Source organism: Neofelis nebulosa, chromosome 5, assembly GCF_028018385.1.
Source record: "Neofelis nebulosa isolate mNeoNeb1 chromosome 5, mNeoNeb1.pri, whole genome shotgun sequence".
Taxonomy (NCBI): Eukaryota; Metazoa; Chordata; class Mammalia; order Carnivora; family Felidae; genus Neofelis; species Neofelis nebulosa.
This window is the reverse complement of record NC_080786.1, coordinates 111,823,275-111,837,308: the sequence shown is the minus strand read 5'-3', so window position 1 is coordinate 111,837,308 and position 14,034 is coordinate 111,823,275. Positions and strand designations below refer to the sequence as shown.

The 14,034-nt window shown below is 37.9% G+C and overlaps 2 protein-coding genes across 6 annotated transcripts in view; one reads left to right on the top strand and one right to left on the bottom strand.

The window, feature by feature from the left end:
* Positions 1 to 14,034, top strand: part of CMSS1 (cms1 ribosomal small subunit homolog) — a 383,233-nt gene that overhangs the window by 21,526 nt on the left and 347,673 nt on the right. The gene's annotated exons all lie outside the window — the stretch shown is intronic.
* The window catches only part of FILIP1L (filamin A interacting protein 1 like), a 304,022-nt gene that overhangs the window by 15,621 nt on the left and 274,367 nt on the right, over positions 1 to 14,034 (bottom strand). For all 3 annotated transcript variants that reach the window (XM_058731621.1, XM_058731622.1, XM_058731623.1), the window contains one exon: positions 6,773 to 9,548. In XM_058731621.1, coding sequence (XP_058587604.1) covers positions 6,773 to 9,548 — 2,776 coding nt within the window. The remainder of the gene's footprint in view (positions 1 to 6,772; positions 9,549 to 14,034) is intronic.

The following is a 14,034-nucleotide window of genomic DNA, read 5'->3' as shown; positions in this document are numbered from 1 at the left end:
CACACTACCCTGCTCATTGTTCCTTGAACTCTGGTTTTCTCCTCTCTTGCTTGGCCTCACATCTCTGCTTTTGTCTCATTCTTGTCTCATTGGTGTCACTTGACAGTACCCTGGAACACCTTTTGTCCTCTGTTTATCTTAGTCTTCCTCATCTCCCAGCCCCTGCTCAAATCTCATCTATGTCTGAAACCTAACCCCTGAACCTTGTCCCTGGAGTAACCTGCTCCTCTTCCAAATTCCTGTAGTATTTACTCTCTATAGAATTCCTTCTCTGTGTTGTGCTCTTAATTACCTTTTAAGGTAGTCCTCAACTCCCACCCTAGATTCTAAATCATACACTTCCATAACTGCCTCACATAGCACTGGGTAAAATTAGGTGCTTCATAAATATATTTGTTGGTTCATTCTTATAGGTGATTTGTTGAAGAATGAAGAAAGCTTGTATTCTAATAGACATTTGTGCCTCTGGTGGTTATAAGCTACTACAGAAGGAGTTGAAATTTCTGAAAGAGGACTCTTTGGAAAGGTCTAAACAGTAAAGGGTTATTTCTTAAGTTCTTAGGAATCCTCCTGAAACCCATTTTTTCCCACTAAGGCAAATGTGGTTGGTTGTCTAGACTTTTATTTCTCCTGAAGGCATGTGAGAAATGGAAGCTTATCTGAAAACATTAGTTTATATCTGGTATTGAAACAAAGGTACAGGGTATTAACACAAATACAAATATTCAAATACACATATGCCTTGAGCCAATCTGTCAGGTTAGTGGAAACAATCCTTATGCAACTAAACTCTTCAGTGCAGAGTTTTAAAGTTGCTTTGAGGCTTATAGTTAGTCAGATTCAAGATTTTCATCTCTACATACCAGACACAAGAGTTTTCAAATGAGCTGTCAGATTTTTCCCACAGCAAGTCATGTAAAAGAGGAACTGGCTTATAGAGGTAGTCCATCTCTCTCATGCAGTGGTTCTCAAATGGAGGTGATTTTACACTGCAGAGAACATTTAGCCATGTCAGGAGCCATTTTTGTTTGTCACAGTTGGGAGATGCTACTTGGCATCTAGTGGAAGCCAGGAATGCTCCTAGAGGTCCTACAGTGCGCAGGACATCCTTCCACAACAAAGAATCACCAGACCCATACTGTTAATAGTCCTGAGGTTGCAAAACTTTGCTCTAATGAGAAAAGAGCTGATGTGTTGAGGATTAAAAGGCTAATTCATAGAATCTTAAAGAAGAAAACAAATCTTTAAAGACCATCTAGTAGTTAGGACACCTATAAGTGGGAAAATGAGGAAGGAGAAATTTAATGGCTGAAAGGAAACTCATGTAGATAATTGGTTTGCTTATTTATGCTCAAACTTATTTCTCAAAGGAATTTTAAGTGGTTAAAAGAGGGTGTTGAGACTTGGAAAGAATTCAGAAATCATTGGAAGTTAGAACTAGATATGATCATAGAGATCACCAAGTCCAGTTGTCTTTATTTCACAAAAACTAAATGACTTTTTTAGAGCTGCATTGCTGACTGAGAAAGGCATGAACTAACCTGATCTTCTGTTTGCCAGCCTTAAATGCTCCCTCCCAACCAGTTACTCCACTTATCTAAATCTTTCCTTGACCAGTTTCAAGTCTCATTTGCTCTGTGAAGCCTTGTCTACTGTAGTCCTGCTTAATCTCTAGTTTATTGAGTGTATTTAGTTTGCCACTTGATTAAATGTTGTCTCATACTCTTGTTTCTTGTCTCCTTTCCTTGCTCAGAATAATAAGCTCTTCAGGGACAGTGAATCTTTTGTCTTCATATCTGCCCCAATGTTGGATAGAAGGTAGGCAGTTCAGTGTGTCATGATCAGTGTATTAACCAGTTGTATCCATGTGGTGCTTTGAAGAGAAGATATCCTGCATGTCACTGAGACATAAGAGTGGTTTGTCAGTGAACCCATTCCACCTTTCCAGAGTCCTAAGGAATAGCACAGAGTGAGACAGCCTTTGTAGGTCTAGGGCCTGTATACATTGTTAGTTATGCAAAGATGACAAGGCTTTCAAAAGCAAAACAAAACTCAGAGGCAAAAAAAAAAAAAAAAATCCTAGGCAATGTTACAGAAATATCATATAGGACCATTTGGCTATAAGGGAGAAAGGAACTTACTAAAATAAAAGTAAAAAAGCTTTCAAAAACTTCCTCAATTAATCAGACAAATTTTATTTCTCTGATAATAATTTCATTAAAAAATAAGTGAATTTTAAAATGAAGCCACAAGTAAAGAAAAGAAGATTATCCCTAGGATAGCTGATTGCTATGCCAAAGGTTAGCCCAGAGTACATTTTTATAGCACCATTTTAAGTATAAAAACTGGTATCCTGATAGAATGTTGACATTTAAATGTGCTGCCATATGAACCGTGTTAATTCATTATCAAATGATAAAGTACTTAGAAATGTTGGCCAGTTAACTGGCTAGACTCCCCAAGGATTCCTTACCCCTAGTGTGTTGCCCTTGGGGGATATATTTCACTGCACAGTGGAAGTTCCATCAGTTGGAAAGGAAAGGATTTGGAGTGTAATCTAAATGAAAATGAATTTAAGGCGGTTTAGGCTTGGGGACTTTATTGAACCACTTATCTTCCTTGCTCTTTCTTGGCATTTGCCTCACTGTGCTCTAAGGTGAATGGAGTCCTTTGTTTTGGTTCATCCAAACAGCTCTCTTTAATGTGTGTTCTGGACAATTCCCAAGAAATGCCGTAAGGTTATTGAGGGCCTGGGATCTCAGGGAGAAACAGCTTGTAGGTGTCAGACAGCCTGCTACTGCTCAACTGAAGATTCAGGCATCTATGCTTTGCTACAGTTATAAACCTAAGAACCTTCCCACCTTATAAAATGGTAGTTTTTATTAAGCTTTTTTCTGAATAAAAAGAAAACCTGAGGAATGAGCTGTTTGTCATGCTAGCCACCAGAGGGCGGAACAGTCACACTTCCTTGGACAGGGGTAATTTATTTTGACTGAACAGGACTATAGTCAGAACACATTTGCTAATGTTTATCAATATAGGAATTTCTAAAATAATGAAATTACTACTTTAGGATGCATACTAATCAGCAGAGTAATTTGTTAAAAGTGTAGCTTCCTGGGCCATACCCTCACAGATTCCAATTTGAATCTCTGGGTGGGACACTGGGAGTCTCAAACATGTATCTTGTATTTACTTTGAGAAACACAGATCTTAATGTTTTGGGCATGCATTTTTGCCTGATTATGTTTTCTCTTAGGATTACAAAGCAAAATGATTTTTGGCGAAAAAACAATAATAGAAACCAGGTATAGGTAAACTAGAATGTTGTTAAAGATCTTTTCTTGCCTTTGTCAAACAAGTTTCAAAAGAAACTCACTTTATAAAGGTTCAGAATCAAAGAAGCTACCAAAACCATGCTTTTGTCTGGAGTTCTACCTCAGTCAATAAAGATCATCAAATCCTTAGGCTTCAAGCCTAATAATTTTTAATGAAATATCCCCTTTATGACCATCTTACAATGCAACCTAATTTTATCCTTTGAGTGTCATGAAGACCTATGCCTGATGTCTTGGCAATGTGAGATGTAATTGCAGAGACTTCTTGAGTAGATTTATGTAATCCTTTCATCATCTTGAACATATATAGAGAGATCTTCCTTTATATGTAAAGATCCAATTACAGTGATGCACATTGTCCTAGTAAGGGTGATGATTTTATTTTTGCCAGTGCCCCCAGAGAACGGAGGCATCCTAAAGGAAAGTTTTGCCACTGTTCTTAAAAGGACAGAAGAATATGGTGAAGTCTTTTAAATCTATGATAGGATGCTGCAGCTTAAAAGGTTAAAGAATTGGAGGTACTGAGTAAAATGAAAATTGGTTCTGAAGCTGGGACTTTAGATGAAATGAAATGAAAGGAAGATATGATTTTATCAGATGTTTATAAAAACTATCTTCTGTGAGATTCCCATGGACCTATTCTAAGAATACAAACCTTCATTCTCACATATTTCATATGAAGATTTTCCAATGTCACTTCCTTTCTCCTACTTTTCAAGGTTCTTCTGTGAGTATATATGAGTTAAAAAGAAAGTTCTGTAACCTTTCAAACATACACATGGATAGAAAAATTTAATTTTGAAATTAAGGACAAAAGATCTAGAACGTATGAATGGGAAGATGCTTTTTTTAAATGTGAGATTTTATGGAAAAAGGAAGATGTTTTCTATCAGAAATGATGCTGTCTTTACCATAAATTTTAATTAGTAACACTTTTAATAATCTATATATGTTATGAGTATCACAGTATTTCTAAATTTTGATGCTGATATGAATTATTATACTAAAATAATCCTCCCAGTAGAGGAACCTCTAAGAGAAGTTCGGTTCCTTGAGGTCCAGTAAACTTCTGGTAATGTTACATTTCAGATGCCTATTAATAGTTAGTATGTAGAGCATGTGATGAAATGAGAATTTGTTCATTATAATCATGAAGCACAGATCCTGTGGTGTTAACATTATTGTAGAGAATTGTTCTGGCTCACATAATAAATTGAATCCTTACCAAATGGATGAACTATTGAATAGCCCAGAGTTGTCAAACTCTGTTAGTTATAGGTGTGCCAGAAATGGATCTTTCCCCTCAGCACTTAGGGCAGCCAACAGGAACCTATAGGTTGCTCATTTCTACCTCTCCATTGTATCCAGTGCTGCAGAAGCATATTTTCTTTTTGTGCCATTATCTGACAAAGGTTGGGAAGTACTGCAAAGACTTTGTTCTTTAATTCTTCCTAGTTTTTGTCACCCTCCAAAATGTTACATGTACCCTCTCTTGATTATTATCTAGAAAAACATCTTATGCAGCAGGATTATCAATGTCTACTTTTAAAGATGTAAAATTAAGTATGTCATTCCTTCTAAAGTTCTAGCCCAAGGTGACTTAAAAATAAAAGTAGTTTTGAAAACCATTTAGACCATCATGTATTTTGTAATATAGTTGGGTCATTGCCGATTCCCAAGATAAATGTGTTTAAACAGAAGCTTTCTCATTCATCACCAGTCTCAGCTTTCATCCAAATTTATTTAATGATGATGCAAGCCCACAGCATTGGTGTTGCAGTTCATCACCATGGAAGTGTTTCTGTCAACAAATCCTCGCTTTGCTATCATGAAATTGATTTTGCAGGGAAACGGATGATAATCATGGAAGATTTCTTTTACTTCTAAAGAACTTCACAGTTTGCCTGGGTGTCTAAATGGATTGTGTTTAAAATCAGTAACTGGCAATAAAATTGACCAAAGTAAATTAGACCGTTATGAGGTTGGAAAAGGGAAAATGGTAACGAGCTACCTTGTCTGAAACCTTTTTTTTTTTTTTTTTGGAATGTGACATAGAGACCAGATTTATAATTTAAAACATTCCTCTGAAAACTGTTGTTCTCTACTATGGAAATACAGAACATGCTCAAAAAGTCCTATAAGGTAGGTATCAGAATTCTTAGGATGCTTTGGCTGAGTTTTTCTCACTTACCTTGTGAATGGCATAACAATAATCATAGAGGAAACTTTCCTTAACTAACATAATGTATGATTTTTTTAAAAATATGCCTTTTCTATAACTTGTGTTTGTAGCTGTCTTTGGCTTTTATTTGCTTGTTTAGAGGTTGGGGAGAAATGCAATTACATTGTAAGCTTCTGAGTATAGCTGACTTACAAACAAGGTAGGAAGCACATATCTTAAATAATCCAAACTATTTTAGGAACAGAAAGATGGGAAAAGATGGGATGGGAAAGAAGGACAAGAATGACACTTTTGCTTTGAAGCAGTGTTCAAGAGTATATATCATAGTGGCTGATTTCAGATGTGGATGCAAATATATATATATATATATATATATGTTTTATGGGGGTTTTCATATGTAGAAGAAATACAGTCAACTCTTGATTGTCAAGGTAACTTGTATTTTCCAATGTGCTTTTTCTGGTTTTCTATCACATTTCAAAGCTTTTTTACTTTCACTATCAGCTCATATGTGCTTATAAAAGCAAATTAATATTATATAATTCACTTACTGTCAGTAAACATTTATCAAGTTCTTAATATGTGCTAAGCACTTTACTGGTCATCATGGATATTGAGATACATCTCAAGAAGGAAGTTAAGTTTGCTCCTGAGAGATCTTATAGTTCACTTTTCAATGAAAGAGACATAAACTTTATTTATTTGAACCACTTCCTCTTCCTCTAATAACATGTGATCAGAAGTTGACTGTAAATGGGAAGTAGGTGCTGTTTGTTTTTAAGGAAGAATGAATAAACCTTTTGAACAGAAAATAAAATACTATACATGCAAAAATATAACACAAAATGACCAAAAAAAAAAAAAAATCAGCAAGCAATGGTAAAAATAACAAATTATTTACTGCTTTAAAATGTTAAAGTATTTCATCAAGACAAGTTGCAGTCAAATTAATGTGAGTTATGGAAAATGAAATACATAAAGATGTATTTATACAAGTGCAGAGTAAATATTTTCCATACAGGTATGTAAATGAAAAGATATACAGTAAGTGCACACTTGATAGGACTATGCAGGCAACACTTAGTTAGTTTCAGATACTCTTGGATAGTTCATGCACAAACCTTCCCAAAGTACAAGTTCAGTCAGTCTTTTGGGGGATGTGGAGGGATAATTAAAAAGGACTGAGTTCCTTGCAATAATATCACTATGGACTGGATGAGGGTGAGAGTCGTCAGTTATATATATTACTTACTGTAATTTGTGATTGTCGAGGAAGAGTTGTGGCTGTTGGTGTGATAGTAATACTGCTGGTGACTTTATTGCTTGTTTTGTTTAGTGCCCCATTAGTTAAGCCTTGAGTTCGGTTATCCTGTGGTGGTGTTGAAGGGCTGGCAGGTCTCACGGGGCTGGCCACAGCTTGCATGTAAGGACTTCCTAAGTGAATGTGGATTTTATTATCCTCAGTAGTTATCACACTTGAACTGTTGCTGTTTGAACGTTGAAACTGCCATGATGACTGCCGGTCAGGAGAGACTCTGAAAATCGCATGCTTGGCACTGATTTCTATCGGCTCTGGGGAACGTCCCTGCTCAGGAGAGCCTGCTGAACCAGTCACGGCCAAAACCTGAATAGGTGACATTGTCCTTTCTGGAGTTATAGAACCACAAGACTCTGGGGTCTGCGCTCTGGCAAAGGTTGCCATGGTAATTGGGGACATGCTTTGCTCTAAGTTCATGAGGCCTTCAGCAGAAGTTTTGGATTTCACCGGTGTTATGGAGGCATTTTGGAGGATGGTTATCCTTTGCTTTGGGGTGCCACAGTTTGGAATCACTGCAGTGCTTGTGTAAGAATGAGGACTCTCTGTGGTTGGACTTGTGATTTCAAGAGTGGCTGTGTTTTGGACATGGTCTGGAGTAACCTTTATATGAAGTGGCTGCCCAGGTGTGTGGCTTAGGACTAGATCTCCAGGTTGCATGAAGTTGCCATTGGGTTTAGTTTGTATTTTTCCATTCTGAGGATGGCCCTCCTTAGATTTCATCCAAGGAATCCATAGTTTCCTGTTAACAGGACAGGGGGTAGATGAATTGCATTTGAAGGACAGCACTGATTCCTCATCATTAGGGTCCTCATCCTGGTCCTCATTCTCCTCATATAACTGACCATTGATGACTGCTCGTTCCAGAGGAATGAGACTCTTGTAATCGGGTGGCTCATTGTCTACTACTTCTGTCTGAACTTCTTTAGAAAATACTTGCGGGTCAGAGATGATTCTTCCATTGAGGCTAGGCCGGAGGCTCTTACTGAAATGCCGATACCTCTCTAACTCTTTAGTGAGGTTTTCAATCTCTCTTCCTAAATCTCTGTTCCTGTTTTCTTGTTGATGGAGTTTCTTTTGCAGAACTGAATGATCTCCCTGGAGATGACATATCAGGTCCTCAGTTGCCATGTATTCATGAATTTTCTCTTTCAATGCATCTACTTCTCTTGAGAGGTGTCCCGATTTAGCTTCTTCTTCTTGAAGCCTTTTGAAAAGCCATTGTTCATGGCTGGACTCTGTCTTTTCTGCTAACTTGTACTTGTCAAGTTCCATTTTAACTCGTTCCAGCTCTTCAGATAAAAATTGAGCTTTATCTCGTTCAGTAGCATACCTACGTTCTAGAGTCTCGTACTCATCTTCTGTTTTCATAAGGTCATCCTCAATGGCTTTCATATCCTTTAACTTCAGTCTCAGTCTTTCCACTTCTTGAGAGAGCTCTTTAATCTTATTGTTTTCTTGGTGTAATGCTGTGGTGGACTTACTAGAATCTTGATTTAATTTGTTTTTTAGGAAATCTTTCTCAATTGCTTCCAATGATTGAAGCCTATTTTTCAACATATTAACTTTGGACAGGAGATCATTTCCTTTCTCTTCTTCTGCTTTCAGTTTGTTTTTTAGATCATCTCTCTCCTTGGTGACACTGTACATTTTTTCTTCCACGTCAGTTTTGGACTTTAGTGCCCTTTTTGTTTCCTCAATTAACTTCTCGGTAACCGTCGTCACTTTATTTTGCTCCATTTGAAGCTGAGAAGAAGCAGCTTGCAACTTATCTTCAGTTTGCTTTAATTTTTCACTCATTGTTTTTCTTTCATCTACCAGCATCACAGTTAACGTTTTCAATTTAGTTAAGTCCTCTTTTAGGGTAAATTCTGTCTTTTCCAGCCGACTTTCAATGACTTCTAGCTCTTTGATCCTTACTTTTAAACTCTCCAGTTCTTGGGACAACTGCTTTGTGGTCATCCTTTCTTTTTCTAAATTGCATTTCAGGGAATAACATTCTTGTTTGCTCTTGTTGAAGGCATCTTCTAATCTTTCCAAAGCCATAATCCTTTTATTGAGTTTTTCAACCTCAAGTTTAAAGTCTTTACTCTGTGATGTTTCCTTTTCGAGCCTCTTATTGAGATCTCTGCACTGCTCCTCCATTTTTATGAGTTCTTCATCCTTCCCTTCCATTTCTAGCACACGTTTTCTGAGCTCCTCTACCTCAGCCATGATACCACAGTTTCCATATTCTCCCTTGTTGATTTTTTCTTTTATATCTTGTAGCTCCTCTTCTGCTTTTCGTAAAGACCTGTTTGTCTCCTCTAATTCATCAATTTGCCGGCTGAGTGCTGCCAATTTTTGTCGAAGCTGGCGATTTTGGCTGTCCTCATTGGTGAGCTTTGCCATAATTGTTTCTTGGTTCTGGTGAAACCTTGTGGTTTGTGTTTGCAGTTCTTTCTCTAGTCTGGTCGCCTTCTGCTCTTCTTCCTGAACTCTGGTTTCAGCGAGGGCTAGTTTAGCATGTGTTTCCTTCGCACTTGTGGTTAGGTCTTGGATTTTCTGTCTTTGAAGGGCAAGCTGTGCCGTCAGCCTTTGTTGTTCGTCCACCACCATCAAAGCAAAAGACTTCAGTTTGGTCAGCTCCACTTTCAGGGCGGTGACCTTCTTTTCCTTTTCTTGCTCCTTCTTCTCCTGGGACTCAGTTTCTTGGTCAATTAGCTTCTTTAATCTGCAAAATACAAGAGTGCATTCTGTTTTGTGATTGGTACTTCAGCAACTTCCCAGCTGTGACTAAACATTTATGTAATTTAGAAAGATTTATCAGCTATACAGAATATGGAAAGGAATTCCTGTACTTGACTGGCAAGGAGAATCTTGATAAACAGCTCTGTTTTGCTTTTACAAGGTGGTTTGCCCCCACCCCCTTGCTGATTGGTAACAGTTGTAGCTCACCAGGAGCCTTAGTGGAAGAGTAAAGGCAAAAATAGTTGGTTTAAATTGCTAGTGTATGGAGCACCTGGGTGGCTCAGTCACTTAAGCATCAGACTTCGGCTCACGTCATGATCTCATGGTTCATGAGCCTGCATGGGGCTCTGTGCTGACAGTGCAGAGACTGCTTGGGAACTCCTCTCTCTCTCTCTCTCTCTCTCTCTCTCTCTCAAAATAAACATACATACATACATACATACATACATACATACATACATACATAGCTAGCTAGCTTGTGGAACAGAACTAGTAGACCGTCTGGCCTGAAAGCTGTAAAAATAGATACAAGTTTGAGGTTCAAGTTGACCTGGCTTCAATATTGGCCCTCCTCTACCAGCTAATTAACCTGAGCTGTTATTTAGCATCCTTGATCTTCAGTTTCCCCATCTGGAAAATGGAGGCAATAATTGTATTATCTCAGCAGCCATTTGTGAAAATTTAATGAGATAATTCATCTAAGAGTCTCATAGTGCTGGTGCATAATAATAAGCATTTGGTAGTGTTACTGATGTTCTTTTTTATTAATGTGGTTATTGTTATATTGATAAAATGGTTTGCTTGAACCATTATAATATGTATACATTATATTTGGTGTTCAATTTCTTGATAAAGAGAGATAAAATTGAGATAAAATTTTATTCTATTCACATTGCCTAGAAGTTATGTGCTTCACTGATGGACCTCTCTGCCAATTAAAACTTGGTTTACACTAGCATGACATTTTGCCAGGAATCACTCACTTCATATATATCTTTATCCCCATATGGCTGGTAGTTGAATGAGGGGAATTGAGAGGCATCTGAAGGGGTTTAGAATTTTTGTAACATGGGAAGAACATACAGTGTGATAGGAAAGAGTTTATCAATTAGAGTCAGATGGTAGAAATGACGGAGGAAAAACTGTACAATCAGGAACATAATAACTCCCTCTTAAATGATGACTATTATAATGTTACTTTTTTCTTTTACTTTTTAAATTTGTTGGCATAACAGGATGTCATTTTACATGCAATATAAATTATCTCTTCCACACACCTTTCTCCTCAGCAGTGAGGTCACAGTTTTAAATTTGTGGCACTCTTAATTACATTGGGAATGGGCTGATTATAGAGGATGTCATTACAGCTTTGCAGTATTGTTATACAGAAGCTAATACAGAATGGAATCCCTGAAGAATTGAACTAAAGGACTTGTCGTGGATGAAAAGTTATAAATATTTGTTTTCTGATCAAGCATAAAGAGTTCATAATTTACTATATCTTTTCTGTTAAGAATGAGTTAATTATCCAATGCAGGTCTTTAATCCTTGCCATAAAACTTTCTTTTTTAAAGCTGTTTAAGGGTTTGAAAGGACATTTTAAAAGGAAATTAATTTGGAAGAGTCTTTGTGGAAAAGTTTTTCTTAAGATCCTAATCTACTCTTTAATTAAACTACACAAGAAGAACATGTTTAAAGTAATTGTATAATGTAAGGATTCCCAACTGTTTTGTGGGGAGGATCCACTTTTATTTTTTCTGTTTTGAGAACCTAACAGGAGGCTGGCTCGAGGGCTGTAGCCTGTGAAATTCTGAAGAAGCTGAGCTGGATGCTGGGGTGGAGTTGATGATGATTTCATCCACAGTCTTGGCAAGGAGGCTTGCCCATGGCTTCTCGCCCTTTCCCACTCTCTATTTGAGACACCTGGGAACCTGAGAAACATGGCGTCTCCTTCCTGAGTGGTCATGGTACTTCACAACCCGGTAGTAAAGTCCATGGGCAAACTGCTTTGGTGGTGAAATAGTTACAGAAACTTTGGCAAAGCGCTTCTTCCTCCCACCCTTAGCATTAGAATCATATTTAACAATGCTCTGAGCATAATTGCAGTGAAGTATTTTCCCCTCTTTACATCACAGTTCTTAGAGTTTTATTAAAGAATAGTTTCACAAAAAAAACTTTTCAGGATTTGTTTTAACTTATTAAATAATACCATGTGTGATATAATTTTCATGAGAAGGGCATGTATTTTCTTAGTATATAAAAGAGGGAAGATTATTTTGCAGTGCAGTGAAAAAAGCATTAAAACTGGTGATTAGTGAATCTTGGCAGAGCTGTAACTGGCAAAAAAAAGATTTTGAAGAAATTTAAATTGTTTCCATTGTGTTCATTGTTTTTGACAGTAAGCATGATGCATCTTTTTCATCATGGTTGCAAGGTCATGTATCTTTTTCATGCTTTCTGGAAATCAGTTGGCATCCCCTTCTGTTCCCAAGCCTCACCTTACAAGGTAGGCACATAAAACTGATAATTTGAATACATTTGCTTTCAGTAATTCCTTACTACTTGTTTCCTAACAACCTACTATTTCCCTGGGCCAATCCCATGAGCACATATAAGACAGTCAACAGGCTGGTCAGGTAAGACCTGTCAGGGAGAGAAATAGGAGTTTATATGCAGAAGGAATTATACCCCCAACCATCAACTCAGGCAGGAGCGTAGGGCCAGCAACCAGTGAGAATTGAGGATAGAAGAGAGGCCCTGATGGAACCTTCTCAGAGCCAGTTGGGTGCCAGTACTGCTATTGCACATTGTGTGTGTGTGTGTGTGTGTGTGTGTGTGTGTGTGTGTGTGTGTGAAAGAGAGAGAGAGAGAGATTGAGAGATTGAGAGAGGTTGATTATACTACTGAATTGGAATTAGCACTTTTGGTAGAGTGAAAGGGCTTACCCTAAATCATTCACTATTTCTTGTCGTATATCCAGAAGTATTTGAAGGTTGAGATTGAGGTTAGTTTATGGACTTGAAGAAAGATGTTTCTGTGCAAAGTTAGCGAGTCCTTATAGGATTTGAAGCTGCAAGTCCGGCTGTTTGTACACAGTGCCCTAAATAAGAAAGCTAATTTTTATACTGCTAATTACTAATGCAGGTGTGTGTGTGTGTGTGTGTGTGTGTGTGTGTGTGTGTGTGTGTGTATCTTTTTTCTTTCAAATATATATGAAAACTTTTAGCAGATATTTGCTATTGACTGTAGTTTAGTCATTTGAGGTCTACAATTACATATCCAAAACTTTTGAAGCCAAATGTTTTCGAAGTTGTAGTTTTTCAAATTTTAGAAAGGCACTAAAGAACATCTGTCATATAGAACAGCTCCCACCAAGCCTGTGGCACCACCTCCTAATACTTCTGTGGTGAACCATGCGATAACTGAGATAATAAATAGCCTTACATCTCTTCAGGCTTTGCTGCCAGAGGAGTTCAGATAAGAAATTCTGCCACAATTTAGGAAAAAAAAAAGTGTTCTTATATTTTTAAAATTGCAGACAAGGGATTGTGGATGTTTGAAAACGAGGGTATAGACTGTTAGTGTCTTTGGGTTAAGGAAGGTGTGGAGTTGAGGGTCCTCAAGAAAGTTGAGCCTGGGGCGCCTGGGTGGCTCAGTCGGTTAAGCGTCCGACTTCAGCTCAGGTCACGATCTCGAGGTCCGTGAGTTCGAGCCCCGCGTCGGGCTCTGGGCCCATGGCTCAGAGCCTGGAGCCTGCTTCCGATTCTGTGTCTCCCTCTCTCTCTGCCCCTCCCCCATTCATGATCTGTCTCTCTCTGTCTCAAAAATAAATAAACGTTAAAAAAAAAAATTAATTAAAAAAAAAAAAAAAAGAAAGTTGAGCCTGCTTTCTTCTTCAGTTGGATTGGGTTTGAAATGAAATAGTACCTTAATTTTCTATTTCCATTATTTTTCTTTGCTTCATAATGGGTTTTAGACATTGATGCTGACTGACTTTATATGCTGATACAGACTATCACTGACTCTGGGTTTGCTGGCAAAAGCAGATAAATGATTCTGAGAGCTTTTAACCAGGGTACTCACAGTGTTGAAAGCAGCACAGACTTTGTGATGCAGAATGCCCAGATACAAAATTCACACCCTCAGAGCTGTGTAGTCAAATTATTGCTCCTTTTTTCATGAATAGTTCCAATTAAGACACCTGTATGCAGGGATGTTTGTATAATCTATGCTAGGGTTTCTCTAACCTCAGAACTATTGGCATTTTGAGCCAAATGATTCCTTGTTGTGGGGGGCTGTGCTGTGCATTGTAAGATGTTTAGCAGCATCTGTGGTCTTGACTCACTAGATGCCAGTAGCAGCCCTTCCCAGTTGTGACAACAAAAAATATCTCTAGACATTATTTGCCCAATGTCTCCTGGCAGGGTGGGGGGTGCAGGGCACAAAATCACCCCTAGATGAGAACCAGT